Source organism: Geosmithia morbida, assembly GCF_012550715.1.
Source record: "Geosmithia morbida isolate 1262 chromosome Unknown scaffold_25, whole genome shotgun sequence".
Classification (NCBI taxonomy): Eukaryota; Fungi; Ascomycota; class Sordariomycetes; order Hypocreales; family Bionectriaceae; genus Geosmithia; species Geosmithia morbida.
This window is the reverse complement of record NW_023336212.1, coordinates 1-23,968: the sequence shown is the minus strand read 5'-3', so window position 1 is coordinate 23,968 and position 23,968 is coordinate 1. Positions and strand designations below refer to the sequence as shown.

Sequence of the window (23,968 nt, the reverse complement as noted above, 5' to 3'; positions counted from 1 at the left end):
AGAAGAGGAAAAAAATACATTTCAAAACAAGGATTCATCATCTCTTCCATCCCGTTCGCAGACAGCATTGCCGACGACGGTATAGCACTCAGTGAGAGCACAGCCACCCACAGGAGAGGACCGTTGCCCTAAGCCACGAAGCAGAACATCTTTTCATCGCGACCTTGTGCGTGTACGGGTACCAGGTATCGTTACTGCTGGAGACCGATACTAACATGTAGATGTACTCGTAGTCTCTGCTCGTAGCCTCTACTCGTAGCCTCTAGGACACACTCACTATATGAATGTGCTCGTACAGTATCTGAGCTTATCCCCCCTGTCGATCTTGAACCTTGGCAGCTGCTTCCCGACATCCTCCTCTCCTCCGTTGGCCACTTCAACGTATCATGCAGCATCAGCTCTCTCTCTTCTCTCTCTGACTCTCTGTGTCTCTGTGCTGCGTACGTATACGGCTACGACTTTTTTTCTTCTTCTTTTTTTTTTCTTTTTTCTTTGGACTTCTTGGCTGCCGTCCCGGTAGCCCGCTGCTCGCCTGCCAGACTCCCGCCATTGTGCGTCGTCTCGAAGGTTGTTGGCGGCCAGAGTGCTGCGTCCATGTTATCCTTCCTCCCCCCCCTCCCTGCTCATCACAACTCGGATGACCCACGTCTGCGCGATTCCTGTTCCTGTTCCTGTTCCTCCTGCATCCTATCGGAGTCATTACTCCGTACTTGTACTCCTTTGGGGGGACAGATAAAGTCGTGACCCGTACAGGTTAATTAGATACGCAGTCTGATATCGTCACCTAGACCTCCCAGTCCCGTCCTGTGATGTCATGAGGATTGAAGCTATCGACTAGTCTTATTATTTTTCTTCCTTCTCCTCAATCCTCCCCTTTTCTCTGCACATAATTTACTTCGTCTTCAGTGCTGATATGTCACCCTGTAATCTGTATTGCCATTAATATCCCGTTATCGCCTCCGGGATATGGCAAATTAGCACACACGAGGGTGAGCCACTTTGAGGACAGGAAAATCACCCGTCTGACAAGCATGTCACGGAGCACGACCGGGGGGGGGGAGGGGCAGACGCCTACCGAGTCCATAGCAAACGAACCCTCATCTGGGCCATGCTGTCGATGGAGAGTTGCCGCCCCTAATCTATCATCTATCAGTTCTAGCTCTTGTCTCCTTTCAATTTTGACTCCACAGGTCCCATAATACGACGTGACGTGAATCCATAATAGTCCAGATCTTGACCGTTGATTCAGGGATCCGAGCATCCCAAGTCCCAGGCCCCTTGAAAGCTGCTGTCGCCCACGACCAGGGAAGGGGGGGGGGGGGGGGGGGGGGGGGGGGGGGGGGGGGGGAGGGGAGAGACCCAGCGTGACGGCATATCTGCTCCATCTCATCTCGACCAGACCTACACGCGCTCAAGAATGGGCCGTGGCACGTACGTCTATCTATCCAAGAACACCAACTACTGATACTCCGTGGTAGTGCACCCTGTACGGGATCCACGCAATCTGTACAGAGAGGCATGATGATGATTGCTCGTACGAGAGATGAGATCGCGGCAATCCTTTTTTTTAAAACCCACGGGCCATGATGCTGCTAGGTGACGATGCATGTGATCCGTACTCGTAGTAGTACGTCAACCACAGGCGTGACATTCTTTGACGCGAGTTCTATCGAGAGACAGAGAGGCTTGCCCGTCTGTTTCACCACAAGACCGCCTGATAAACACCCGGGCCAACGGCATCCCGCTGACGACGCGATACGAGATATTACTCGCATGCAGCACGTCCTACGCGTGCATCTCTAGCCAGCCCCTGACAAGCCGCCCGAAACTCGCTCAGCCGGACTGATCTCTGAAAAGACTCTCGCACAGCAGCTGTAGAGCCCTCTGTCGGCGTCTTGTGCATGCCCGGGAAAGATTCCGTATGCCGGATCCGTCTCACGCCGTGTCGGGCATGTTCGTCTGTGTAGGCTGCCGTCGTGATCCTCTCCGCTGCTCCTCGCCTGTGCCGCGTACACGCTCCATGGCACGTCGAAACCCCAGGACATCGTCCACGTGTTCCGACGCCGCTAGGTTTCGCAGAAAGTACCACACCGACTCGTTCCGCCACCGAAACCCCTCAGCCAGCCGTATCGTATCGTCAAACACCGCCCTAGCCTTGCCCTTGGCTTCCTCCCGGTCCTTGCCGAGCAGCAGAGACAGGAGGAACATCCAGCCGGAGACGTCGTCGTGGTGCGCGAGGCACCATCTGCGCGTGTCGTCGACTAGCCCGTCCATGTCGTCGGCGCTGCCGTCCCAGCACACGTCGACCAGGTGACGCGCGTGGCACCAGGCGTAGTAGTTGCGCGGGTGCCTCTCGCCCGAGACGAAGACGACGCGACGCAGATCCGACGCCGCGTCGACGGGCAGCCCCGCGCGCCCTAATTGTCCGAGCAGCCAGCGACGGTGACTCCAGAGGGTGGGGGACTTGGTGTGCCGGTGGAGGCGGCTGGTGAGGAGACTGTCGATGAAGTACTTCTCCCGCTGCAGCATGTCTGGTGTTGCCGCCGCCGCCGCCGCCGCCAGCGTGCGCTTCCGGGTGTTGGCCGCCGTGAGGTTCTCCGCATCCATGAGGAGCGCCACGGCCGTCGCCTGCATCACCACCTCGCGGCTCTCCGCCAGATTGGGGGCGGAAGACGGCGCCCCGTAGCCGAGCTTCTTCCTAGCCGCGATGAAGGCTTGGACGAGACGTAGTTTGGGAAGCGCGAGCGCGTTGCCGTCCTGTAGATATACCGCGTCGTGGGGCAGGACATGGCTCGGGCCCAGCAGTTCGATTTCCAGAAGGTGCTCGTGCCGCTGCGCCAGGGCAGACGCTACCTCTGAAAATACCTTCTCGTGGTCGCCGTGCCCCAGAGCCTCCTTGATGCCCTTGTCGAGCGCCCTGGACATTTTGTATCTCCGGCATGAGTGCGTGTTGCCGCTACCAGCCGGTGCCGCTCTCGGGCGACTGCAGGCGACGGGTTTTAGCGGGAGGGGAGGCATAGATAGAGATTATTACTAAGGGAGGATGCACTCATCCCGTAAGCGGTACGCATCCATAATATAGCATGCTGCCTTTTGCCTTCTCATATCCACCTCTCCCACCCGACAAGCTTCTGCGATATATTTAATATAGTAGCTAGACTTCGCCCTCCCTTCCTCACCTAGATGCTAGTAGATCCACTTCACCATAGCTTCGGATCGAGACAGCCTGCGACGTACGACATGCAGTAGACAGCCGCCAGGCTCATGGGACCGCCAAAGCCCAAGCCCAGGGCCAAGACCTTCACTGGGTAAGTCGGCCGATCGCTTTCGCTGGGGTTTCTGGACGTCGGCTGATCGGACAGCTGTTGGACATGCCGGGCCCGCAAGGTGAAATGTGATCTCGCGCGGCCGCACTGCAGCCGCTGCGATAAGGCGCGAGTGGAATGCCGGGGCTACGGCCTTCCCCTGTACTGGGTGATGCAGGACGAGCTCTCGGTGCCGGCTTTCAAGCGCCAGGCGAGGAGTCTACCGCGTGGGTGGATTGAGCCCAAGCCGCACATGTCCGTGCCTCTCTCTTCTGCCGGCTGACCAAGGAAGGGAGAGCAGTAGGGAACCCGCACTGGCCTCCGGCCTCTGTGCACGGCGACGTCGTCGACGACTGCCTGCGGGATATCGAGCAGCTGGTGGAACGGATGCCGCGCCCGGACGGTTTCTGGTCGGGACCCTTTGGCGTCTTCCGTCTGGACGGGGAGGTCACGGCTGCCACGGTACCGCCCTCGGGCATAGCCGAGGAGGTTCTGCCCCTGCCAGCGGGCCTGGAGCTGATGCTTGCCTCCCGGCGTTCGGACACACCCTCGACGGTGACGGCAGGCAACGCCGGAAGCATCGACGACTACGACGAGGACCTGGACGGGGCGGTGCCTCGACAGCCCTCCACCGACATCCTGCCCCTGGTCGCCTGGCCGTTCGAGGCCGATGCGCGCACCGATACTTTGGTGGGACGGCTGCTGGACCACTACGTGTGCAGGGTGTCCAACCTGCTGCAGCCCGTGCTTCATGCCCGCAATGCCTACAGCACCATCTACGCTAACGAGGCCTTGGCAGTGGCTCGACGGATGTCGTTGCGACCCGACCCTGCTTCCGGGCCGGTCCAGGATCACGGTTGGGATAGCAAGGTTGCCCTCATGTACTCGCTGCTGGCCTCGTCCAGCGTCCACATGAGCGGCGGCCGTCGCTCGTCGGATGGCACGCACGCCATCTCACGGTCATTCCGTGTCCACGCCGTTTCCCACCTACGAAAGGCGCTGGGATCACTGTCGGTGGCCAGCCGAGGTGAGGGCTACGACGGCCGTCGGCGAGGACAGGACGGTACCGCGATAACGACGGCACCGCCCCACGTACCCGCGCAGCTCGAGGCCGTGCTCAAGGTGATGCTGACGCTCGTGACAGCCGACATCATGGATGGCCACATGGACGAGTTCTGGATCCATCTCGACGCCACGCGCGCCCTGGTCCGGTGCCTGCAGCATCGCGTGCCACCGGGGTCGTCCGGCGAGCACCTGGTCAACATCGCGCGCTTCCTGCGCATCATCAGCGATTCGACCGATGTGACACTCGCACCGGTGGCATGGACGACACCCAGCCGGGAAGCCGGCTTCGTCGGAGGCGGCCGCTCGCTCGAGTACACGTACGGGATCACGGCACGTCTCGCCCTTCTGCTGAGCCGTGCTGGCCGCCTGGCCCGCAGCGCTGCCTACTACTACGCCACGCCGACTGGCCGGGCCGCGGAGCTCCCGCTTGCCTTTACCCAGGCCTGCGATGCTCTCCTCGCCGACCTGACGGCCTGGCACATCAGCCAGGAGACGCTGCCATCCTTCTCGGAGAGCGATGACGTTACGGGCCTGCTGGCAGCCAAGCACATCCATGCCTTTGCCGGCAGCATCCAGATATACCTCTACGCTCGCGTCGTGTCCCCGGCTGTGGCGGCGGCGACATCGCCGTCAGCGGCATGGCCGTCCTCGGCCTCGAGATTGCTCCTAGGATCTCGCATGACCGCCCTCGGCCACGCTGTGGTCGGCCACTTGGCTGACATCGAGGCCATCAAGGCACGCACTGGCTACGCCGCCGATACACCTACCGCCACTATCACGTGGCCCGGGTTCATTGCGTCGTGCCAAGCTGGTCGCGACCCCGCGCTGCGAGCCGCGTGGACCAAGTGGTGGCGCCAGATGGTGGGCTACGGGATCGGTAATATCCACGACCTGTGGTCGGTAGTGCAGCAAGCGTGGGCTCTAGACGAGAGTGAGCCGTCAGAATTGGACGTGCCCTGGGCGGCCGTCCTGCGACGTACGGGACGGCGCATCCTCGCCATCTGATGCCCTTTTTCCCCCTCCTTCCTCTTCCCATTCTGGTGTGGACCGTGGCCCTAGCATCAGTCGCGGCCTACGAAACTGTTCATATCTAGGGCTTATTGTTGATTAGAAATGAAGATGGGGCGATGATAGGAGAGAGTTGGAAGATGTTGTCCAACAACGGATGCTGTGTTATCAATTGTGGAGACGAGGCGATCCTGCTGTTAACAACTCGATACTCGTAAAGCCGTCTTGCCGACGTTTCGGCTAACGATGACCGATACCGACCTTGGGGGCTTTTTATTATATTTTTATTTTATTTTATCTATCTATTTTAATCCTTAACGCCGTAATACCGATACGGTCCAAGGCTATGAGGTCTCGTTCCTGCTCGCTGACGCTTTCCTCCCGGCAACGAACGGCCGAGCTCGGAAGCCTTCGACACTGGGGTTTGGCTGATCAGTATTGCTACCTGCATTATATAGGATCTAGATCATGAGCCTGCGCAGTCTGTATTACATGTGTTCAGGGAGACGAGAGAGACCGACATAGGAAGAAGAGATAAGCTGGTAGTAAGTATCATCTGGACACCCTCGAAACAATCTCTGAACCCCGCCAACCGCCAAGCGCGAAGCCACGCCGACCTTCCTGCTACCATGGTGCAGCACATTGCCCGAGAGGCCGGCCTGCAGGCCTTCATCGACGCCTTGGAGAAGGACGGCTGCGTCGTGATTCGGGACTTTACCGACTCCGAGTCGCTGGATCAGTCCGTCAGGGAGGTGCAGCCCTACCTTGACGAGTCGGCGGCGGCGTCGGCCAAGAGCACGACGGGCGCGCTCAACGGCGGCACGGCCACGTGCACGCGGCTCGTCGGTCGCAGCAAGACGGTGCGCGAGAAGTTCTTCTCGGACAAGCTATATCAGGTACGTTCGTCCTCTCCCCCGCTCTCTCTCTCTCTCTCCCTTTCATGACGTCGAATGATCAGAGCTTGGAGGCTCACTCGCGCGCAGGATCTGGGCGACTACTTCCTGGGGCTGGACACGACCATCTACATGGGCGGGGAGCCGGTGGTGTACCGGTCCGACCCGCTCCTGTCCATCTCCATCACCATGTCGTCGCAGCCCGGGTGCAAGCCGCAGCTGCTGCACCGGGACGACAAGAACCACCACGCGCGGCACGCGGCGGCCGCGTCGTACAGCCGCGGACGCGACATGCTGCTGGGGCTCTTCGTGCCGACGTGCGACACGTTCCGGGCCAACGGGGCGACGCGCATCGTCCCCGGATCGCACCTCTGGGGCGACGACCGGCCAGACTTTGGCCCCGACGGCACCGCCGGCGTCGTCGACGCCGAGCTCAAGCGCGGAGAGGCCTTTGTCATGCTGGGCAGCCTCTATCACGGGGCGGGGGAGTACTCGATGCCGACGGGATGCCGCACCGTCCACATCATGTTCATGTGCGACGGTGTCCACCGCCAGGAGGAGATCCCGTTCCTCAGCTACCCCGTTGACCATGTCAGGACGTACTCCAAGCTGGTGCAGGATCGGCTGGGTTGGAAGCAGTCGGAACCTAACCTTGGCTGGGTGGACCTCAAGTCGCCCGAGTTCCTACTTGCATGACGGGTCGGTCGATAGCGTCAGCATGCGACGTCTCCCGCTTGACGTGTCGGTCGGGTGGTAGGTGGATGGATGTTGACATGTATCTCTTCACGAGAAGAGATGAGCCGAAACAAGATTGAAGAGGCATCACCTTCCGAAATGGCAAGGTACTCAGCGGCCGAAGGGATGCTATTCCCCGTCAGTATCTGAATACCACATCAATCAAGAGCATACTGCTACTCTACTCGTACATGCTAGCACGACAACAGAAACGTGGGCCGTCGACTGAGTGGTATCACCACCCATGTGATTCAACGTGTCGTTATTACCATCAGACTACAACTCCGTTCTTGTTAACCCCGTACTGCGACCTTGCGGAACCATGCGGAACATTGTCCCGATTGCCCTTTTCCGATCTACGGGGCTATGACAGTTTGACAGTCCCGACATGTCTAGATGGATGGCCTGGCTGCAATGTGTAAGTGAACCCATTGTGTGGAGGGGTGGGGCCGGATTTGACCGGACTCTCATTTATTTTTTATTTTTTAAATATATGTACATATTATATATTTATATTTGCATATATATTTATCATTTCAAGGATGGCAACCTTCAGCGAGGTGCTCTCTTTCTATATTACTCTTATCTCCTGTGATATATATCAGGTTCACGATGACAAGGAAAGATGATAGTGAAATATATCTGGAACTAAGTAACTAGTGATCAGCTTCCTCCACCGTCCGCGCCTTTCAGTCCTAGCCATCATGACTAGTTGATCGTACATGTAAGAATTGGACAAGGTGAACTAGAATAATCCAATGCTCATTTTTCATTCATTTCTCTCCCCCCTCCCCCCTCCCCCATTGGATTCATTCTCGCTGACAATTACTTCCCATGTCGTGCATGATGATTGAACCTTGGAACGGACCCGCCGTGTGAATCATGATGGAGGGAGCATGGGAGGAGAAGAAGACCTTGCCCGTTTATGGAGACGTCTTATCTTGACCGGGAATTGTGTCTACAACTGCCGGCAGCAAGCGGTACGCATGATGCAATCGTAGCTGACATCTTGCTAATATATCACGGCACCCAAGGTCTTCTCACACTCTTTCCCACCATCATCGTGTCTTGCTTTTTCTTTTCTTCTTCTTCTTCTTCTTCTTCTTCTTCTTCTTCTTCTTCTTCTTCTTGTTCTTGTTGTTGTTCTTCTTCTTCTTCTTCTTGTTCCTTCCGGGCTATGCTGTTTTCCCAATCTATTCGACAAGGAGTCTCAATCCTATACGTGCCGTCATGTCGTCCTTCTCAGAGAAGGTCAAGGTCGAGGGCACGGTTCAGCCTCAGCCTGAGTCGTCGTCTGAGTCGGCCACACCCGGCACCAAGCGCGGTCTCAAGCCGCGACACTCGCAGCTCATCGCCCTCGGCGGCACCATCGGGACCGCCGTCTTCGTCGGCAGCGGATCGACCCTGGCCAAGGGAGGCCCCGGCTTCACCCTCATCGCATACGTCGTCATGTCCATCTTCGTCTTCTTCATCGTCGGCGCCATCATCATGACGGCGTCCTACCTGCCCGTCAAGGGCGCTACTCCCGCCTACTTCTCGCGCCGTTACGTATCGCCGTCTCTAGGTTGGGCCATGGGATGGTACTATTGGTATTCGTTTGTAAGTTTTCTGTGCCTCTTTCTTCATGTTCTCCCTACACATGTATTCCATTGGTGCCCGTTCGCGCTGCGTTCGTCCGCCGGGAGTGCATATCTACGCAAGGTGAACGTGATACCTCATATGCGAGACGGTATGAGGGAGCAGATAGCGAAGTAACAGGGAGGGGGGGAAGCAGCACGGAAAAGTCTACTGACCACGTTGATGGGGGGAGGGGGGAGAAAAAGGGTATCCTCGTTCCCTACGAAGTCACGGCGGCGACACTCATCATTGACTTCTGGAACCCGCCCGTCAACCCGGCCGTGTGGATCACCATCATGATTGTCATCATCGTCGCCCTCAACCTGCTCCCCGTGTCCGTCTACGGGGAGACAGAGTTCTACTTTGCCTCGCTCAAGATCGTCACCATCATCGGCCTGCTCATCCTGTCCTTCATCCTCTTCTGGTGGGGTGGACCGCGTGACCCGCACCTCCTGGCCTTTACGTACTGGAACAAGCCGGGCGCCTTTAACGCTTACATACTCGAAGGCACGCGTGGCTACGTCGTCAGTTTCTTCAGCACCCTCATCTCGGCGCTGCTTCCGGTCAGTTCTCCTCGCTCTGTCCATGATGTACCATCGCAGCTGTACCGACCGGGTTGTGGGTTGCCGGGAGAGCTAACTCTGTCCCCGTGTAGTTTTCCTTTGCCCCCGAGATGCTCGTCTTCTGCTCGGGTGAGATGAAGTCACCGAGGCGGAATCTGCCAAGGGCGGCGAGGAGCTTCATGTTGCGCATCATCATCTTCTACATCGGATCCATCCTGGCCATCGGCATCATCTGTCCGTCCGACGAGCCGGATCTGACGAGCGGGCAGGCGGGGGCCTCCTCGTCGCCGTTTGTGCTCGGCATCCGCAAGGCGGGCATCCGCGGGCTGGACAGCGTCATCAACGCCGCCATCCTGACGTCGGCCTTGTCGGCCGGCAACGCCTTCATCTTCCAGTCCAGCCGCGGCCTGTACTCGATGGCGCTCAACGGCGACGCGCCCGCCATCTTCGCGCGCTGCGACAGGCGCGGCGTGCCCTACGTGGCCGTCGTCGCCACCTCCCTCTTCTCCCTGCTCGCCTACATGAACGTCAACACCGAGGCCAGCACCGTCTTCAACTGGCTCGTCAACCTGGTCAACACGGCCGCCTTCATCTCGTGGGTCAGCTGCGCCGTCACCGCCCTGCGCTTCCAGGACGCCCTCGATTCCCAGGGCGTCGACCGCGCCCAGCTTCCCTTCACCTCGCGCTTCCAGCCTTGGTCGTCGTACTTTTGCATCGTCGTCTTCACCCTTCTGTGCCTCATCAACGGCTTCACCGTCTTCCTCCCCGGGTCGTGGTCTACCTCGTCCTTCTTCAGCAGCTACGTCGGCATCCCCATCTTCTTCATCCTCTACTTCGGCCACCGCTTCACCGCCGGTCGCAATGATCCCTGGGCCATCCCCCCGACCAAAGTGGACCTGCACACGGGACTTGACGAGCTCAAGGCCGACGAGGACATGTCGCCGCCGTCACCCTCGTTATGGAGCCGTATACGTAGTAGCTCGGTCGCTAGGGAATAATAGTAGCATCAGTCGAAGCGTCATATCATGGAAGAGAGCTTGGAACAGAAGAGTAGCCAGAAACGCACCTTCACTATGCACAAGTAAAAGCAAGGAAACAAATTATAGATCAACGATTGAGAAATCCTCATCGAGTCTTTATCTCCTCCCCTCCATCTCTCTCCTCCTTCAGACCTCATGTACAATGTATTTTTTTTTTTCAAAGTTTGGAGACTGGCGGGGTTGAAGCGTAAGAGTTCAGGGTAAGATTTTCTGGACACTTCCATGTGAGGAGGGGCGTGATGACATGGCTCTGCCCACTTTGGTGCCAGCGCAGCAAAGCCACCACGAAGTCACGCACAAGAAGCTCTCCCCTCCACACAACACACAACACAATGCCAGAGGCATAGCATTGGAACCCCTCCCCCCCCCCCCCCCCCCCCCCCCCCTCCCCAAAAAGAAGAAAAAAACCCTCGTCACGACGATAATTCCAGCATCGCATTCGGCAAGATGATGCCCTTTGTTCTCGCCCTCGTCTTCACCATCGAGGTTGTGTCGCGCCTGATCAATGCGATAGGGTCGACTGTTATCAACGACTTTGTGCGTCGTGTCTTCCCATCCTCTCCTGTGCGACGACGGAGGAACCTCTGCTAACCGTTTTCTTCCTTTCCTCTCCGGTCACTGCAGCTCTGGACGTTGGTCAACTACCTACCGATCTCGACATCCAAGTCGGCCGCTCAGCAGCGCAAGTTGCAGGCAGAATACCTCAAGGTGCGGGCCGAGCTCAACGCTACGAGCAGCCAGGACGAGTTTGCAAAATGGGCACGGATTCGTCGCCAGCACGATAAGCTTCTCGAGAAGCTCGAGGCTACAAGTGGGTTCTATACACATACCTACTCTCTCCTTTCTGGATTACAGAGAGAATAAGAGAGGGGTCTTTTTTTTTTTTTTTTTTTGTTGGCTGACGAAGATTTCTATAAAAAAAAACAGAGAAGACCATGGAGGCGGCGAGGGGCAGCTTCGACAAATATGTGAATGGAGTGCGTATCATCGTCACCAAAGTCCCCCAGTACCTCGTGCCGTTCTGGTACTCCAACGAGCCCATGTTCTGGATCCCTCATGGCTGGTTCCCCTACTATGCCGAGTGGATCATCTCCTTTCCTCGCGCTCCTCTGGGCAGCGTGAGCGTGGCCTCGTGGCAGCTTGCCTGCTCCGGCGTCATTGCCCTCGTCAGCGATCTGATTTCAGGAATATACGGTCTCATGCGTAACGGGTCCTACGAGAGGGCAGCCGGTAAGACGGCAGCCACCGACGAGAAGAAGGAGTTATAATATGGGCAAGAAAGCACAGCGAGCAGCATTCTGATGGACGAGCGTATCATGTTTTCTATTTCTTTTCTACGGGTATATATTCTTCATGTTGAAGATTGGGAATACATATGGGCTTCGGCTTCTTCATGCAAGAAAAAAAACGTATTCTTCTCGCCTAAGAGTAGTGTTTACTTTACTCAGGGGGGAGGGGGGGCAGAACTGTATCTCCTTGAAAATTTTGACGCAAAGTTCTTCATCGCCGGAGCTGAGACTTTGTAACACGAACAGAGAATGACCCTTGGCAGGGTATTTGGGGATTGTTCTAGGCAACATATTGACTCTAGCGACCACGGAGGAAAGAGATCGCCAAAGCTTCGAAAGTGCCAACGTGTCACGGGGGGGGGGGGGGATGAGAAGGGTAGCAGGAGGGAAGGAGGGAGAAGAGGCAGATGGATGAAAAGTAGTAGCATTGTTATTGTTTTTTTCGTTGTTCTTCTATAGGATCGTAAGCATGACGGAGACCGAACGGCACGATCGACGGTCGTATATTGTTGTCGTAGGGGAGGAGAGGAAAAGGATGGGGGAAAAGAGAAGAAAAAACGAGGGTGAAAGGAGGAAAGTTGACAAGAGGAAGAGACGAAAAAGTCAGAGGGCAATTATAGGCGTCAGTAATTTTCTACCCCCCCTCCCCCCCCCCACACCAGTAAAGCAACCTACAATGTTTAGCGCCACATGTCATCCATCACTCGACGTACGGCTGATTGTACCTGGCATATTGTTAGGAACCTTTGGTAGCAACATCATCAGCCTCTCTCCAGGATAAAGACGTGACCTTTTCTGACCTTTTCCTTTTTTTCCTTTTCCTTTCTTCTTCTTGTTTTCTTGTTTTCATCTTATCTTTATTCTCCTTTTTTCCGTAACTCTCTTTTCCCTTCGAAAAAGAAAAAGAAAAAAACCCCCGATTTTGCCCAGCATGACAATATCGTGGGATTCGTACGTCCCCGTCCCATACACCCCCCTCTCTTTCTCTCTCTCCCACTCTTTATTCATTACTGACATTGAGGCAATAGCATCCGCTCCCTGGTCATATTCTTCGGCCCCATCCTCGTCCCCAAAGCGATAGCCTACTACCGTACCGTCCGCAACGCCCCGCGCCGACAAGGTCTGACTGTGCAGCCCGTCCCCCCGCGCGTGCGCCTCTCGTTGGCGGTCCTGCTGGCCCTGTGCCTGGGCTATGTGGTGCTCTCGTTCCCGGCCATGGGGCCGGAGAACCTCTTTCGGCAGACGGACAGCCGCCTCCAGATACCGGTGGACGTTCTGTTCAACCGCGTGGCCGCCACGCTCCGGTCATCCAACGGCAACGCGCTCACGGCCCGGGACCACGCTCTGCGTGCCAAGTTCGTCAACCTCGAGAGTCGCCTGCTGTACCTCCGCTTCGGCCCGGACGTCCTGGCCGACTGCCCGTTCTGCACCGTCGATGAGCCCAAGACGTACATGTACTACGCGCTCCCGGACCTGACGTGGCCGCACGTGGCGAACCTGGCGGTCCTCGCCGCCGCCACCAGCCCGGGCTGGACCTCTGGCAAGCGCGGCGGCGGCGGCGGGTGGCGCACCCCCGCTACCGTGGCCGCCCTGCTTCTCGCCAGCCTGGACGTCTACCTCGTCGGAACGTACAACCACGGCGTCAACGCGCGGGCCCCCCGCCTGGCCGACGTGGACATGTTCTTCTGGTCCGCCCGTGTGTATCGCCTGCTCGCGCTGGCCGGGCTGGACGCCGCCGTCGCCGGCCTGCTGTTCCTCTCATCCACGAACCGCGCCTTCGCCCCCGAGCCCCAGCCGCTGGACCGCATCGACCCCGTATACCGCCGCCTGCTGGCCGTCAGGGCCAAGATGAACGCCCTGGGCATCGTCAGGAATACGGCCGTGCGGGACCAGGACCTGCGCTCCCGCACCCACGCCTACTGGGCTCACGAGGTCGACCTGATGGCCGACATCATGCAGGATGCCGACGTCGTCCGCGGCGTCAACGATGCCCTGACAAACAGGATCAACATCGACGACATCACCCGTGACGCTGATGTGTATTCGCGGAATGTGCTGCGGCCATTGGATGATGACAACGAGGATTAGGCCGTGGATAGGTGGGTCTGTTTCTTTTGTTTCATGATCTTGTACCTTTTGCATCGAAGATAGCATAATGAGAGTCCTTATTTAGTTTACCCCCCCTAATTGCCAATATACATCTTCTCCCTCTCTCTCTCTTCTTTTTCTTATTATTCTCTGATCGTCTAATGCACATTTGTGGTCCAAACAAAATCTCACCAGGATGCGCGCGTCCCCCTCTCCTTTTTCTCCTCCTCTTTCTTGCCATACAACAAAAATAATCGCGTCTATCCCGGCTTAAGAAGGGGAAGAAAAGGAAGAGACAGGCAATGCAACAAGTCTATTTGTCGAACGCGGCCGGGGGGAGGGGGGGGGGGGGGGGGGGGGGGGGGGGGGGGGGGGGGGGCGTAAGTAGCGGATGAGAGAGCCCCAGGGATGATGAGCGAGGTGAAGGAGGGGTTGAGGATGCCAGGGTACTACCAGTAGTATCATCACTACTGTGGTCGCTGCCAGTAGTGAGAAAGGGGGAGGGGGGGGAGGGTCAAGGTTTCGACGAGTCTAGCTTTTCTGTAGTGTGCGAAGCGCTCCCGACACTACCCTTCCTACTGCCCGAGGCCTCCCCGGCACCCTCCTGGGCGCTGCGCTCCAGGAATCCTGCCCAGAGCTCGGCAAGGGACTCCCTATCCTTTCCAGACGAGGGTTCGGAGAAGAGGTCCGCGCTCAGGGGAGGGGAGCTGGGCGTGCGGTTGAACGGGGATAGCGGGAGGCGCAGGCTGTTGCTGGATGATGCACCCGGGCGGGAGAGGCCGGCCTGCTCGCGCTGCTCGTCGGTCCAGTTGAGGTAGCCGGCCATGACTTGGAGGACCTGGAAGCGCTTGACGTCCCCACGATCCAGCGTGAGGAAGTGGAGAAGGTGGTTTGTGACGATTTGTCTGGCGTAGGTGTCAGTAAAAAAGAAATAAAAAAGAAGTTTTTTTTTTTAAAAAAAAAAAAAAAAAACTGAAAAGTTGAGACACACACAAGAGAGAGAGGGAGGGAGGGGGGGAGAATGACGAAGACAGGAGATGGAGGGGAGGGAGAGGAAGAAGAGGTACCTGTCTACATTGTCCTCTGGCTTCGTCTTTTTCAGGTAGCGCAGAGCCTTTGTGAGGTGGTCGTTGAGGACGATGGCCTCGTGCCTGAGCTTCCCGATCAGGAGGTTCTTCTCCTTGACCTCCTTCTCGAAGGGAGCTGTGCGCTCAAGCTCGGCGGTGAGGGAGTCCCTGGCGCCTATGGCGTCTGCGGCGCGGGCCTCGGCCTCGTGGACAATCTTCTTGTAGGCCTCGAGCTGCTGGTCGGTGGACTCGACCATCTCGCGCAGCTCGCGCTTCCGGGCGTCCTGGATCTCGCGCAGGGCGTTCTGGAGGTTGTCGACGAGGGTGTCTTGGGCGTCGCGCTCCTGGCAGGCGGCCTCGTAGCCGGATCGCAGGGAGGCGACCTGGTCCTCGAGGTCGCCGACCTTGTCGAGGAGGCTCTGCTTGACGGAGCGCTCCTCCATCGCGATGACCTCCCACTCGCCCATGACGCCCGAGGTGCGCGACAGCTCGTCCTTGAGGTGCTGGACCGTGGAGAGGAGCTCGTCGCGCTCCTTCTGCCAGTTGGTGGCCGACAGGTTGTTGCGGCTGCGCAGCGTCGACAGCTCGCGCTGCGCGTCCTCGAGCTCGGCCCGCACCTTGGCCGCCGACGAGCCCGTCGTCTCCGACGCGCCCCGCAGCTCGTCGTTCTGCGCCTCCAGCTCCTCGATCCGCTCCTTGGCCTCCTCCAGCTCCTCCTTGTCCCGCCGCAGGCGCTCGCTCAGCGTCTCCTTGATCTGGTTCACCCGCCCTAGCAGGTTCTGGTAAGCCTCCTCGGCACCCTCCTTGGCCGCGTTGCTCTCCTCCAGCTCGGTCCGCAGCTGCGTCACCTCCGACGTGTGGCCCTCCTGTATGCTCTCCAGCTGCTTGCGCATCTGCTCCACCTCCTGCCGCAGCGCCTCCCGCTCCTTGCTCAGGGCTTCCAGCTTGGCCGTCGTGTCTGAGCCGGCCGCCGATCGCACGGCGTGCCCGTTGATGGACGGGTCGTCGTCCCCGTTCTCCTTGGCGTGCGTCGCCGTCTGTTCCGTCCCGGGGGTAGCCTGCGCCTTGGCATGTGAGCAAAAACAGTTTCGGTCATGTGAGCGGCCGTTGACCAGTTGACGAGAGGAAGGGTGGGGGGGTGGAGGAGGAAGGGGGTTGTAGGTCTCGACGAACAGTCTGTGTTGGTGTCTCCGGCTCGTCGTCGTCATCATCGCCTTCGCCATCGTCACCTCCTTGCTTTGAGTCTTCTTCGTTGGCAGGCTGCTGCTGCTGCTGCTGCTGCTGCTGCTGCTCCCTCTTGTTGGCGGCATTCTTCTTCTTCTTGTTATTCTTCTTTTTGGAGGCTGCTTGCCCAATTAGCCTCATTCCGTGGTTCTCCTCTTTCCGAGGGTGTAATCGTCATCGTCGTCGTCGTCGCCATCACGGCTCTCTCTCTCTCTCTCCCTGGTTTGTACCGAGCGAACTCACCAGAATTGTTACCCTGCGTGGGGTCTTCGGGGGCCGTCGGCGACATGGTTGAGTATATCTATCGTAGATGGCGCTGCATCTGGTATGATCGAGTTATGCGAGAGTATCAATTAGTTCCTCGCCGTTCTCCCTCTTCTGCAGAAAAAAAATATTAGATTTGCGAGGGTTGTTGGCGCCAATCTGTCCAGACTGGAGAGGCGCGACCAGGGATTGATGGGAAGAGAGGCATGTGTCCAGAGTCATGTATAGCCACACTAGAGCCTCTGGCTGAGCCACAAGAGGACTACGGGTAGTTAACCCATGCTATAATAGTGATAGGAGTGCAGTGGACAGTCAGTGGCTGCCGGGGAGCATTACAGCGGTTGCCGGCGGCGGCATATTGCGTTGTGGGGCCGTTGATTGGTCGTTGACTCGTTGAGCGAACCACAGTTCTACCTGTATTACATATTACATACCCGTACATGCAGTGTTTGTTTTGATACTCTGTAATCTGTTATGCCTGTACAAGGTAATCGCCCTGTCGTTGCATGATGATGTCTACTGCTTTGCCGATGTCTCGTACAGAAAAAGCTGTGTAGAGTCTGGGTCATTGTCACTGCGAGTCGTGGTATTATCATTACTACGTGTACGAGTACGTATACCCCGTATATGTATGTGTCAATACAGTAACTACTATTATATCATATGTACGGATTACTTGACTACTGGTAGGTCCAATTTAGGTACCCCCCTGTAGCCAGCTTAGTCATCAAAATCCGGGTACGCTGAGAGAACAAGCATCCTCCCGCGGACCACAGGAACTTTTTTTTTTTCTTCCCCTTTCCTCCTCACATATTTTACACCCTTCGCCATCCTATTTTCGAACAAGATCATGGAACCCCGTGGCTTGCTCGCAAACTTGCGCGAAGCAGATGATTCCGTTGCCTTTTATAATCCCGCTGCTTGCTCCTGATCAATGGGTGCTGCGGGTTCGCTTTTGTGCGTACATTTCTTCGTCTTCACCACATATATGATGTGTGTGTGTGTGTGTATGTAGGAGGGAGGGAGGGAGGGAGGAAAAGCTAGATGGACGTGTATTCGTAGGAAACATTTCGGGAATTTTTATTCTCATCTCTGAACTTTCTCGGCTCATGCATCCAACAAAACAAAGCCCCCAAAGACATCTGCGCAGAAGAATAGAGGTAACGATTGCAAAAACCCATGTCATGAAGGAAAAGAAGAAAAACATTTGTTATACTACTCGTACTTTACCTTCCCCTCCCCCTCCTCAAGCCTTGGCCTTTCTTGACCTGGTCGCCCTTGTGCCCTTGGTCTTGGTCTTGGGAGCGGATATCGACTCGGCTTCGGGCTTCTCTGCGACCTCTGCGACCTCTGCCTCTCCCCTCTCGTCTTGCTTCTGCTTCTTGTCGGCGGGAGGGGCATCCTCGATGGCCGCCTTGCTGGTGGCATCATCCTCCCCAGCCTCGACGGGAGCGGGAGGGGTCGGGGCCGGAGCCGGGGCCGGGGCCGGGACGTCCTTGATGGCGGGAGCGTCGAACTCGTAGCCCATGGCCTTGAGCTTGTCGACCTTCTTGGAGCGCTTGGTCTGCTCGCGGACGACCTTCTTCTCCCACGCGGCCTCGGACAGGGGCTTCTCGAGCTGCCTGCCGGCGATCTTGTTCCAGGGCACCTTCTTGAAGCGCCTGTTGGCGCCCTTGAAGAGGTCGTCGTGGACCTGCTCGGCAGGGATGGTGCGGCACTTGAGGATGTGGCCGAAGAGGAGGTAGTTGTTCATGGTCTTGGCGACGATGTCGGCGGTGGTGGCCTCGGCGAACTCGATAAAGGCAAAGTGCTTGCTCGCGCCCGTCTTCTTGTTGCGCGAAAGCCTGAGCCGGCTGATGGGGCCGAACTGCGAGAAGTACTGCCTCATCTCGTGCTCGTAGAAGCCGTGGGGGATGCGGCCGATGTAGATGACGCCAGGCTCACCCTTCTTGCCGCCGGCGGCCCCAGACGACCTGGCCGCCTTCTCGACCGCCTGCGACACGTCGGGGATGGTGCCCACGGGCTGGCCGGTCCTGTACACGGCCGCGTCGTCGGGCGCATCCTCCTCCTCCTCCGGGTCGAGCTCTGCTGCCAGGGCCTCGGCCTCCTCCTCTTGCCCCGACTCGGACTCGGATCCAGCCTCGGCTCGGTCCTTCTCGTCCTCCTCCTTGTCCTCCACCTTGTCCTCCTTCTCGACGGCCTTCTCGGTAGCCTTTGCGTCCTTCTTCACCACGGCCTTTCCGGCACCCTTCTGCAGTTTCTTAGGAATGGGGGAGGACTCGTTTTCCGATGTGGCTAGAGAGGGTAGAAGCAAAGTCAGCCACAGATGGCTCCGTTCAAAGAACTAGACACTCAAATGACAAAAAAAAAAAAAGAGAGAGAGAGAGGAGTCAATCGCCTTCTCTCCAACAACATCAGCTCACCCTTTCGCTTGTCCGCCCGCCGCACGGGTGAGGCCTTGACCTCGCCAATCTTGGGGTCGGAGGGGACTGGTACAGGAGAGGTATGTTAGCGGCATGGTTCATTCATATCCTTCAAAGACTGCACGAGGTACACATACCCTTTCTAGATCTCAATTCGCGTGCCATTTTTTCTTCTTGGTGCTGTGCTGAATTATGTATGCTGACTGGTGTATATCGCAAAAAAAGAAAAAAAAAATCCTGGCGGGCAGTAAGAAAAAAAAAAAAGGCCCCCGAAAATCCAAAAATTACGGGATTCTGCCACTGTTTAGGGCGGTGAGGGGGGCGTCTGGGCTGGGTGGCGGGCTTATCGTTCGGCCTTATCGTCTCGAGCTCAGTTAGTAGCTGTTACTCTCTCCCAGGCCTGCGCTCTCTCCTAATGTTCGGTGCCGAAGCATTCCCTACTGAGAGTAGCGATATCGACCTGTGCAGTGCGACAACAACACCATCAGCATCTGGAACAGCTGCCAAAATTCTGTCGTATCTCTGATCCCTCGGACATGATGAGTGGTGAAGAGGCTCTCAGTCACGAGGAAGTGTGGGACGACTCAGCACTCATCGATTCGTGGAACCAAGCTCTGGACGAATACACGGTAAAGACATCATCTCTACCCACAAAGTGCTCAGAGAGAGGAAGGGAAAGGACGGAGACAGAGGGAGAGGGAGGGAGGGTGCATGATGATGATTAACTTCGGTTTGCTCAGAAATATCATAGCATTATCGCCAAGGGAGGCAGCATCAAGGATCTCGAAGATGCCGTTCTCTCAAGGTACGGATAGCCATCCAGCCAGAACACAGCCAAGACGGAAAGTGTGTCGTGGGTGTACGACGTGCTCCTGGGCGTCATGGGGATCGCACCGCAAACACGGAACGCGCACACAGAGACAAGACCTCAGACTGACTCCACAAAAGTTCAACGGCCGCCACCAACAAGGTTAACGGGTCGACGAAGACGGCAGACCGTGAGGCTGTCGAGGTAACGGATGAACCCACGGAAGAGGCAGAACCGACAGAGGGTCTCCCCTCGGCTCCACCTGGACCGCCTCCGCAAGTCCTTCTAGGTACAGGTGAGTTCCCGATTCTCTTCTTCCCAGCCCCGGCCCCCCTCTTCCTTTCTAATCTCCCGGGTTACGTTTCTTCTTTACCTTTCCCGTTACGTGCTTGGTACCTGACATGTTGCCCTGTCATTTGTTTCCTCCGAGAGAGAGAAAAGTTCAAGATGAGGGCCTCAAGAAGCTGCTCATGGCATGGTACTATGCCGGATACTACACTGGTCTGTTTGAGGGACAGCAGAAGAAGACGGAGGAGAAACGATAATCTGAACAGTGTCGATAACAGCCAGCTGGCCTTCAAAGCTATGATTACAATACTGTAACATCTATCTCCCTGCCTGTCTTTAGTGATAGTTACCAGAACGTCGGTCTCGTACGGAGTATCGACATCCTTTCTCATCGTCTCTCTATCATCATCCTTCTTCTTCTCTTATCCATCGACAGTCTAAATTGATGCCAGGCAGAAAACAAGCCGGAGCGTCTACGAGTACTCGTAGGTTCTCAAATTACGGGATACGAAAAGTATTACCGCCCGCATAACGAGATTTGGGAATAGGGATATATTTCGGAGTACTACGATGCAGGGGAAACCAGCAAGTCATTCAACTTCTCCGCCAAAGCACGCCTTTACCGTTATTGATATACTCCAGGGAAAAAAATTTTTTAAGATAGCAGTTTTGACTATCCGCCGTTTCCGATGGCTCAAATTTGCCCAGGTGTATAGCATCTGGTAGTATAACATGTCTTCATCTGTGGGGATAGGTGGGAGATTGGCGGGACGGTGAGATGTACCTGCAGAGTGCAATAACACCGTTCGTGTTCAGATATGTATCCATCTGATATCAGACAGGATTCTGAGGGCCTAGATGAGCCCGATGGCATATAGTAGCAATACCAGTACGGCATTCCGATCCAAGAAGAAAAAAAGAAAGAAAAAAAAAGAGAGAGAAAAGAAGAAGAAAGACTTGGCGTCCCAGGTTCTGCTGCGCACCTGGAAGCCTCAAGCCAAGCGCTCTCGAGGCGGCCGCCGTCGTTGCGAGAGGTAGCTCGATGAAACAAATAGGGGATCCTCACGCCGTCGACTTGCCGGGCCACGAAACCAATCCTCTGGGAAGGGGGGGGAGGGCAACGCGCCAGTACGAGAGACTGGGACCCGCAGCCAGAGGAGAGAGCCGAGGACAGTAACATCTGGTGACCATGCTGGCGCAGGTTTAGGGTGCAGCGTATAGGAAGTTTGGATAAGAAGCTTATTCTGCAGTAGATCGGGTTTCAGACCGTTGGTCTGGCGTCTTCTGATCCATACTCTTGTTGTTTCCCCTACTCCGTAGACTCCTGAGAGCCAGGATGGGAGAGTGAGAGTATCATGTGCATGTGCGTGTATGTATATATGCATGTGTGTATGGTAGATGAGGCGGAGTCATGGTGCGGTAGGTAATATGTGCAGACCCCAGGGTCGACCAGGGCAGTCCATATTGTCCCAGGGGGGTTGGGGTTGGGGTTGGGTTGGGGTTGAGGTTAGTTTACGACGTATTCTTGCTGCCAAGTCACCAGGGTATAATACGACGTATTCTTACCTAGACGACGGGAATGTACAAGTACGATGCAGTGATATCGTGACACCTAAGAAGTTCCCACAGCTCATACATGCGATGATAAAATACTGCTAGTATACACGAGCATATTGTACGTCCATGTCAGCACGGAGCTGTCGCATGGTGGACACTCTCTGTGTGCTCCCATATCATCATGTGCAAGCCGTACACAGTAGCGTGTTCGGGACCCCGGGGCCGAGACCTTATTTCCCCCCGCCCCCCTCCTCCCCTTTCCTCTGCTCTCCCACTTTTTCAGTTGAGAAATACGAATCTTACGATGTGCAAGTGCCGAACGATGCTGAGTATTCATCTGCAGATATACGCGGGTTCCCAAGTATCATTACGTCGTACCCATGCAGACTAGATGCCAGCTGAGCAGAGCTTTTGGTGGCCGGGGCCCTGCTGAATATGACCGGGCGGGTTTCATATGTCCGGTCGACCGGGGTGTTGCGACAAGATCCCAAACGCGATACGAGACAGACCTGGAGCAGAGAGGGGGAGGGGGAGCCTCTCAAGTGAAGTCTCGTCGCTCTCAACGGTACGGCCCACTACCAAGGATTAAGCTATAGTTTTTGAATTGTTCCGCCTGGCCATATCCAGTTTGCACTCCTGCCATCAGCCCCGGGAAGTCGTGATTCCGGCCGAACCCTTGAGAGGAGGGTCGATTGACCAGGGCCTGACAGGAACCAGCCACGGTCTCGAGGCCAGCTAACGGACTATACGGAGAGCAGGGCGGGTATTGGTCTCTGCTCAGCCTTCGACACGCTTCCGGACCTTTGATCAGGGGTCTAAACGGGATTGCAGTCGAGGAGGGGAGGGGGGGGGGGGGGGGCGAAGAGGGGGGGGGAAAAGTTGGATATAAACCTTGGGGAACTACCGATATCATTGTTTTCCCTTCTCCTCCTCTCCTCTCATCTTCCAACTCATTCCGTCCGTCCTCCAGCTTGTGAAGTGTTCCCTTTCCCTCTCTTTTTGGGTTGTTTCTTTGTCTTTCATTCGATTCTTGACGAGCAGGCACTCGCTAAAGCAACATTATATTATACCCTCATCTTTTATGCTTGAATAGTCGCTTGGTCGATTTCACCCTTCTTTTTTTATTCTTCTTCAAAACATCCCTCGCAATCCTTTCCTAACGCGGACGTCTTCCCTTCTCTCTACCCTCTTACAAAAAAAAAAACAACTACGACGAGAACAGGAACTAGGACAAGATGAAGTCATTCACTGCCCTCACCCTCGGCCTCGTGGCCGCTCCCATGCTCGCCTCCGGCGCCCGCGTCAACCAGTTCCGTCGCGACTCTGGACGTCGTACCGTCCACGCCATCCGCGATCACCACCTGAGCGGTCACAGCAGCGACGACGTCAACGTCGTGGGCGACGGCAACGTCGTCGAGGACAGCAGCTTCAGCGGCCTCAGCAAGCTGGGCAGCTCCGGAGGCGACACCAACGTCATCGGCAACAACAACATCATCGGCGGCGTGTCCGAGGTGGCCAACATCATCATCATCTGGGCCAACCCCGGAGGCGGCGCCGAGACCACCCAGATCAACGAGCAGGTCACCGTGACCCAGACCGTCACCGCCCCCCCCGCCGCCGGCACCCCTCCCCCCCCGGCCGCCGCCGCCACCCACACCGTCATCGTCGGCGGTGACGACCTCGTCTACATCCCCGACCAGCTCAACGACGTCCCCGTCGGCGACATGGTCATCTTCCAGTTCATGCAGCAGAACCACACCGTCACCCAGTCCAGCTTCGCCACCCCCTGCGATCCCCTGGACGGCGGCTTGGACACCGGCTTCCAGCCCAACGCCGACAATGCCGTCTCTCCTCCTCCCCAGGTTGCTATGCAGGTCACCACCACCGAGCCTCTCTGTATGTTCTTCTCCTCTCTCTCTCCCCCTCTCCCCTCGTACGGGCTCGACATTCTCCGAGCTCGATGGGTATCCGTACACGTCATACTGATAGCATTCATCAGGGTTCTACTGCAAGCAGATGGGTCACTGCGGAAAGGGCATGGTCTTCTCCATCAACCCTACCGCCGAGAAGTCTCAGGCCAAGTTCAAGGAGCTCGCCATCCAGCAGGAGGGCGACGCTGCCCAGTCCACCCCCACCCCCACCCCGGCCCCCCCTCCTGCCAACAACGGTACCACCCTCGTCGGCGGCGGCACCGGCGCCACTCCCGGACAGGGCCTCATCGGCTCGGACGGGAGCTGCCACTGTGTGGTCAGCTGCAGCGCCGGCGGCTTCCCCGCCAGCTCTGTTCAGGGTCTCGGCTCTATCGGCGGCATGGCCGGCTCTCTTCCCATGGGTGACGCCAGGGTTTAAGGGAGACGATGTTCTCCTGGAGTCTTGAAGACTTGCGCGCGCGTGCCGGTGAACGAGCTGGAGATGGAGAGAGAGAGAGAGAGCTTAATGGTGCATTTTTTTTTGGAGGGGTTTTTTTTTCTCTCCCCCATGGGTTGTGTTCTTGTGTGTGTAAGCCACGCATCAAGATGTTTGCTTTTCTTCTTTCTTATAGGGAATCTTTTTAAAAAAAGAGCGGGATCAAGGTGCTACCTAGACCGGTAGCTATCCAGCGTTTCTTAGGGGATGAGGGTCACTATATAATGTTCTTTTTTTATACTGCTTTTATGAATACATATGGCTGGTGTCGTGCAGGTTACGACAAAATATTGGTTCTCCTGACTTGCTTGCTTCCCCCCCCCCCCCC

The 23,968-nt window shown here is 56.8% G+C and overlaps 10 protein-coding genes across 10 annotated transcripts; 7 read left to right on the top strand and 3 right to left on the bottom strand.

Moving 5' to 3' along the window:
• Nucleotides 1-1,935: 1,935 nt before the first annotated feature.
• Nucleotides 1,936-2,925, bottom strand: GMORB2_4774 (uncharacterized protein; the record flags this gene model as incomplete). The annotated part of the gene is made up of 1 exon (XM_035466748.1): nt 1,936-2,925. One exon carries the CDS (start codon nt 2,923-2,925, stop codon nt 1,936-1,938), a length of 990 nt encoding a protein of 329 aa, XP_035318084.1.
• Nucleotides 2,926-3,264: 339 nt separating this feature from the next.
• Nucleotides 3,265-5,375, top strand: GMORB2_4773 (uncharacterized protein; the record flags this gene model as incomplete). The annotated part of the gene is made up of 4 exons (XM_035466747.1): nt 3,265-3,308; nt 3,363-3,532; nt 3,607-3,995; nt 4,047-5,375. The coding sequence occupies 4 exons, from the start codon at nt 3,265-3,267 to the stop codon at nt 5,373-5,375; spliced, it is 1,932 nt and encodes a 643-aa protein (XP_035318083.1).
• A 632-nt stretch (nt 5,376-6,007) lies between these two features.
• On the top strand, nt 6,008-6,967 carry GMORB2_4772 (Phytanoyl-CoA dioxygenase (PhyH); the record flags this gene model as incomplete). The annotated part of the gene is made up of 2 exons (XM_035466746.1): nt 6,008-6,274; nt 6,362-6,967. The coding sequence occupies 2 exons, from the start codon at nt 6,008-6,010 to the stop codon at nt 6,965-6,967; spliced, it is 873 nt and encodes a 290-aa protein (XP_035318082.1).
• A 1,269-nt stretch (nt 6,968-8,236) lies between these two features.
• Nucleotides 8,237-10,184, top strand: GMORB2_4771 (uncharacterized protein; the record flags this gene model as incomplete). The annotated part of the gene is made up of 3 exons (XM_035466745.1): nt 8,237-8,605; nt 8,830-9,186; nt 9,279-10,184. The coding sequence occupies 3 exons, from the start codon at nt 8,237-8,239 to the stop codon at nt 10,182-10,184; spliced, it is 1,632 nt and encodes a 543-aa protein (XP_035318081.1).
• Nucleotides 10,185-10,673: 489 nt separating this feature from the next.
• On the top strand, nt 10,674-11,494 carry GMORB2_4770 (tail-anchored protein insertion receptor; the record flags this gene model as incomplete). Its single annotated transcript, XM_035466744.1, has 3 exons — nt 10,674-10,790; nt 10,851-11,037; nt 11,154-11,494. The coding sequence occupies 3 exons, from the start codon at nt 10,674-10,676 to the stop codon at nt 11,492-11,494; spliced, it is 645 nt and encodes a 214-aa protein (XP_035318080.1).
• A 952-nt stretch (nt 11,495-12,446) lies between these two features.
• Nucleotides 12,447-13,603, top strand: GMORB2_4769 (Conserved hypothetical, protein; the record flags this gene model as incomplete). Its single annotated transcript, XM_035466743.1, has 2 exons — nt 12,447-12,466; nt 12,544-13,603. 2 exons carry the CDS (start codon nt 12,447-12,449, stop codon nt 13,601-13,603), a joined length of 1,080 nt encoding a protein of 359 aa, XP_035318079.1.
• On the bottom strand, nt 12,821-16,183 carry GMORB2_4768 (Chromosome segregation ATPase; the record flags this gene model as incomplete). The annotated part of the gene is given in 6 exon segments (XM_035466742.1): nt 12,821-13,261; nt 13,286-13,620; nt 14,183-14,508; nt 14,671-15,707; nt 16,125-16,132; nt 16,138-16,183. Coding segments are annotated over 6 exon segments (2,193 nt in total).
• A 1,221-nt stretch (nt 16,184-17,404) lies between these two features.
• On the bottom strand, nt 17,405-18,746 carry GMORB2_4767 (nucleolar protein 15; the record flags this gene model as incomplete). The annotated part of the gene is made up of 3 exons (XM_035466741.1): nt 17,405-18,453; nt 18,582-18,647; nt 18,719-18,746. 3 exons carry the CDS (start codon nt 18,744-18,746, stop codon nt 17,405-17,407), a joined length of 1,143 nt encoding a protein of 380 aa, XP_035318077.1.
• A 374-nt stretch (nt 18,747-19,120) lies between these two features.
• Nucleotides 19,121-19,934, top strand: GMORB2_4766 (Survival motor neuron protein (SMN); the record flags this gene model as incomplete). The annotated part of the gene is made up of 4 exons (XM_035466740.1): nt 19,121-19,210; nt 19,322-19,386; nt 19,530-19,684; nt 19,831-19,934. 4 exons carry the CDS (start codon nt 19,121-19,123, stop codon nt 19,932-19,934), a joined length of 414 nt encoding a protein of 137 aa, XP_035318076.1.
• Nucleotides 19,935-22,469: 2,535 nt separating this feature from the next.
• On the top strand, nt 22,470-23,583 carry GMORB2_4765 (uncharacterized protein; the record flags this gene model as incomplete). Its single annotated transcript, XM_035466739.1, has 3 exons — nt 22,470-22,535; nt 22,803-23,130; nt 23,234-23,583. 3 exons carry the CDS (start codon nt 22,470-22,472, stop codon nt 23,581-23,583), a joined length of 744 nt encoding a protein of 247 aa, XP_035318075.1.
• Nucleotides 23,584-23,968: the final 385 nt, after the last annotated feature.